A 4738-nucleotide genomic window follows, 5' to 3' on the forward strand; every position below is an offset into this window, starting at 1 on the left:
GTCTTTCTTCATACCAGACCACCAGAATGACTTCTTAAGATCTTGGTACATTTTTGTCATACCTGGATGTATGCTAAAACAGCTTCGGTGACTCTCCTCAAGTAATAGCCTATTTAATTCTCCATCATTGGGAACACACGTCCTTCCCTTAAACCTCAAGAGACCATCCATCCCTGTGTTGAAGTCCTTTCCCTTTTCTGTACCAATAAGAGCGGCTGATGTCCGAAGCTTGGGGTCTAACAACTGCCCTTCTTTAATATGCTCTATTAAGCTACAAGATATCACAAATTTACTACATATAATACTGTCTGGCTCAACTTCAACCTGGAGTTCCAAATCTCTGAAACTCTCTACCAATTTGAGCTCTCTGACCATTAAAGTGGACATGTGCACTATCTTCCTGCTCAGGGCATCTGCTACTACATTCGCCTTCCCAGGATGGTATAAAAGCTCAAAATCGTAGTCTTTGAGAAATTGCATCCATCTCCTTTGCCTCATGTTCAACTATTTCTGGTCAAAGAGGTACTTCAGAATTTTGTGGTCACTAAACACTCGGAATTGGGCACCGTATAGATAATGCCTCCAAATCTTCAAGGCAAAGACAACTGCAGCTAACTCCAAGTCATGAGTGGGGTAATTCTTCTCATGTACTTTGAGTTGTCTTGAGGCATAAGCAACCACTCGCTTCTCTTGCATTAGAACGCATCCCAACCCTTGATGAGAGGCGTCACAGTAAACCTCAAAAGGTCTACCCGTGTCTGGAATAACTAGTACTGGGGCGCTTGCCAACCTTTGCTTAAGCTCTTGGAAGCTAGTTTCACACTTTTCAGTCCAAACAAAAGGCTGATCTTTCCTGGTCAGCTGAGTCAATGGGGCTACTATCCTGGAAAAGTTCTCAATAAAGCGGCGATAATAGCCCGCCAAGCCTACAAAACTCCTGACCTCAATGACTGTCTTTGGTCTTTCCCACTCCATCACAGCTTGTACCTTGGTTGGATCAACCGCAATTCCACCAGTTGAGATGACATGTTCCAAGAAATGGACCTCTTCCATCCAGAACTTGCACTTAGATAGCTTGGCATACAACTTTCTCTCCCTCAATACCCCAAGCACTGTCCTCAAGTGATCTTCGTGTTCTTCTCGAGTCTTGGAATAGACGAGAATGTCGTCTATAAAGACTACGATACACTTATCCAAGAATGGTCTAAATATCCAGTTCATGTAGTCCATGAAGATGGCTGGAGCATTAGTCACACCAAAAGGCATAACCACATACTTATAGTGGCCATATCTGGATCTAAAAGCTGTCTTCTGTACATCGTCAACCTTCACCAAAATTGATAGTATCCTGACCGCAAGTCTATCTTGGAGAACACTGTAGCTCCATACAATTGATCCATCAGGTCATCTATCCTTGGCAAGGGGTACTTGTTCTTAATAGTGAGCTTGTTTAGATGCCTGTAGTCAACACATAGCCTAGAAGTTCCATCCTTCTTCTTCACCAACAAAACAGGCGCACCCCATGGTGAGACACTGCGTCTGATAAACTGCTTCTCTAGTAGCTCTTCAATTTGCTTCTTCAGCTCTGCTAACTCCGCTGGAGTCATTCGGTAAGGGGCTATAGAAATTGGTCCTGCTCCTGAGACCAAGTCTATAGAGAACTCTACCTCTCTCGGAGGAGGTAGACCAGGAACTTCTTCGGGGAACACATCTGGAAAGTCATTTACCACCAAAAGGTCTCCATTAGCTGAAAGGTTCACGTTTGGAAGTACGTCCATGTGTGACATGATCAAGAAAATGCAAGCACCCTCTATAAGGTCTTGCCTTAACACCCCAAGTGACAAGGGTAAGTTTTCCTCTTCATTAGGAAAGATTAGCTTCTTTCCATCGTAGTCCAGGAGAACATGATTGGCAGTTAACCAATCGATTCCCAAGATTACATCTAGCCCCTACAGGGGTAATCAGATAAGGTTCACTCTGAACCTGCGCCCTTCCACCTCAATAGGACATCTAGAACACACCTTAGACGTCCTCACTAACCCCGTTGCTGGTGTAGATACCAACAGGTCGCACTGAAGCTCTTTGACAACCAAACTCAACCTCTCCACACAAGCCTCGGACACAAAAGAATGTGTCGCCCCCAAATCAAACAAAGTCACACATGAAGCTCCAAATAACAAGCAGCTGCTAACTATCAGGTTACCTGCATTGACTGCCTCAGCTCCAGTCAAGGCGTAAACTCTTCTTGTTGCTTGCGGCCTGACATTGCCACCTCTCTGTACTGCTCTCCCCAATGGGCGTGGCGATGGTCCTGTCCTCCTGACTGTAGAACAGTCTCTAGCATAATGGTCGTTCCGTCTGCAGATGTTACACCTCTTGTACCCTATCAGCTGAGGGCACACAGATTGGAGGTGTGGTCCCCCACACATGAAGCATCGGACTGGGCTGGCAAAACTGGATTGCCCTTGCTGTACTGAAGGCTGAGATGATGAACCCCTAGACCCAGAAGAGGTAGGTCTAGAGAAAGGGGTCGTCCTAGAGCTGGATCCACCCCTCGATACTGCAGGTCCTCCAACCCTCAGTGGTTGGATCCGCTGATTCTGTGGCCCTTCTGGTTCTCCCTTGGACTTCTACATATCACGGGCCATCTCCACTAAAGCGGAGAACTCTCTGATGCGCAACCCCTTCACCAGCAACTTTATATCCTTCCTCAGCCCATTTTCAAATTTCCTGCACTGCCAATCTTCATCTACCGTCATGGTGTTGAAGCAGAGAAGGTGTTTGAATCGATCCGCATACTCAAAAACTGATCTGTTGCCTTGTGCTAGCTCTAGAAACTCCACTTCTTTTGCAAATCTCACACTGTCTAGAAAGTATTCAGTGTAAAATTTGGTCTTGAATAACTCCCAAGTAATAGGAGTCTCTCTTCTAGTCAAGATCATCTTCATGCTGTTCCACCAATGGCCAGCTTCTCCTGTTAGCAAATACTGGGTGTAGGCCAGTTTTCTCTCATCAGGATACCCTTTTGCCTCAAAGATACGTTCCATGTCTTGGAACCAGTGATCAACTTCATCAGGACTGAACTTTCCATTAAACCTGGCTGGATGGTGTTGAAGAAAACTCTCCAAGGTCCACTCTTGAGTTGGAGCAGCAGATGAGGTAGCACCGGGAGTGGGTACACCTCTAGCCAGCATCTCCATGAGTTGTCTTTGCGTGTTATCAGTCTCCATCCTTGCATTGTTAGCTGACACCCTTACAGCTTCTAAACTTTGTAGAGCAATGTTTTTTTTTGCACTAAGGCAGCATTCTGCTGCTGCAGTGCCTCAAGTATGGCCTCTAGTCGAGCATTGGACTCAGAGGGCTCCGACTAAGGAGGTGGAGGAGGAGGAAGCCTAGGTACCATCTTTTCTGCTCACATAGCGAGAATAGACCATTAGTTCATTCAAAGAAATAAGGATGATTAACTTAACATGATTAAGAGTACACAAGTACAAGCCATGCATACACACAACCTACGAGATGTTCCTAGGAAAGAAACTGCTCTGATACCATAAATGTGACATCCCAAATATATAGCAGATATATATTCAAAGACATCACCAATTTATAATATTAGAAAGCAGTTAAGAGATGTACTTAAAGTATTATAGGATTACAGTCTTCCAGAATTTACTAAGAAATTAAAACTTCAAGCACTAGAGTATTCCAAAATATGTCTAGAATTTGAAACTTAAAACATAACAAGGTTCTTCAAAATGACATAAGAGAACTAAGAATTCCTAGTGAGTCTAAGCTGCAGCATCATCTTTATTTCTCTCCAATGTTGCCTCCAAAGAAACCTCATTTTCCTCTGCTCACATCCAAGTGGATGATCATTGCAAAAGAAAACACATACAACAAGCACACAAACAAGCAAGGGTGAGCTAATTATATAAAAGCATGCATCATATCAAGCACATAACATACAAGAGTTAACTTAAATCAAAGTAGTTTAAGGCATACATCCTAGCATGTTATCTTCTAGACTTGACTCGTCCGGACTTTAGAATGATAGTCGAGCTATGGCGGGTCCTGCACTCGTGGTGACTTATGAAACTTGGGTTCCCCAACCTGCCACACTCACGAGGTTAGCCTGTTCCGGACCTTGAGGCATACTGGAAGCCCCCAAGACTAAGACCTCCTGCTACTTCTCACCACATGGATTAATCCCTCTACTTGAGTATGATTAGCCATTGGAGTTTCAGAATGACCCCCAAGACTGAGCTCCTACTTTCATTCCAAAACACTAAGGATCTCACCAAGAGATCCTACACAGATGGAACTTGATTTATAACTTGGATCATACTTTCATCACTTTGTAATCATGTACTTTCTGCCACAATCAACATATACACAATCTCAACAATATACATTACTCAACACTCACAAATTATAAAAATAACATCTCCACAATTGAATCTAAGTTAATCAATACCAAGAACCAAACAGCTCCAACTAACCCATAACAGCTCATAAAATGCATCAATTTATACATACCTACAAGTAATATAATTATTGATTGACACTCACGTTTCAATATAAGAAACAACTATCCTTACTTGATTATATATATCTATATATATATATATCTATATATATATCTATATATATATATATATATATGATACGTACAGTATCTTGTAAATATACATATTTATATTATATTAGAAGCATATCAAACTCTCTTTTCAGGCACCTG

General features: G+C 42.7%; 1 protein-coding gene across 1 annotated transcript; it reads right to left on the reverse strand.

Annotated features, from left to right (window-relative positions):
• Positions 1-1328: 1328 nt before the first annotated feature.
• On the reverse strand, positions 1329-3230 carry LOC108346494 (uncharacterized). Its single transcript, XM_017585574.2, has 3 exons — positions 2691-3230; positions 2022-2630; positions 1329-1949 (listed from the first exon to the last, which is right to left on the reverse strand). Exons 1-3 carry the CDS (start codon positions 3228-3230, stop codon positions 1329-1331), a joined length of 1770 nt encoding a protein of 589 aa, XP_017441063.1.
• Between the last annotated feature and the right edge of the window lie 1508 nt (positions 3231-4738).

The sequence above is a fragment of the Vigna angularis genome, chromosome 9 (genome assembly GCF_016808095.1).
Source record: "Vigna angularis cultivar LongXiaoDou No.4 chromosome 9, ASM1680809v1, whole genome shotgun sequence".
NCBI classification, from domain to species: Eukaryota; Viridiplantae; Streptophyta; class Magnoliopsida; order Fabales; family Fabaceae; genus Vigna; species Vigna angularis.

Bases quoted from the DNA above. Each gene is read 5' to 3' on its own strand.
- LOC108346494 (XM_017585574.2), bottom strand. From the start codon at position 3,230: ATGGAGACTGATAACACGCAAAGACAACTCATGGAGATGCTGGCTAGA. The intron at 2,631-2,690 runs GTGAAGGGGTTG...CGTGATATGTAG, and splicing joins GGAAGGATATAAAGTTGCTG to AAGTCCAAGGGAGAACCAGA. The intron at 1,950-2,021 runs GTGTGTTCTAGA...TTACCCCTGTAG, and splicing joins GGTTAGTGAGGACGTCTAAG to GGGCTAGATGTAATCTTGGG.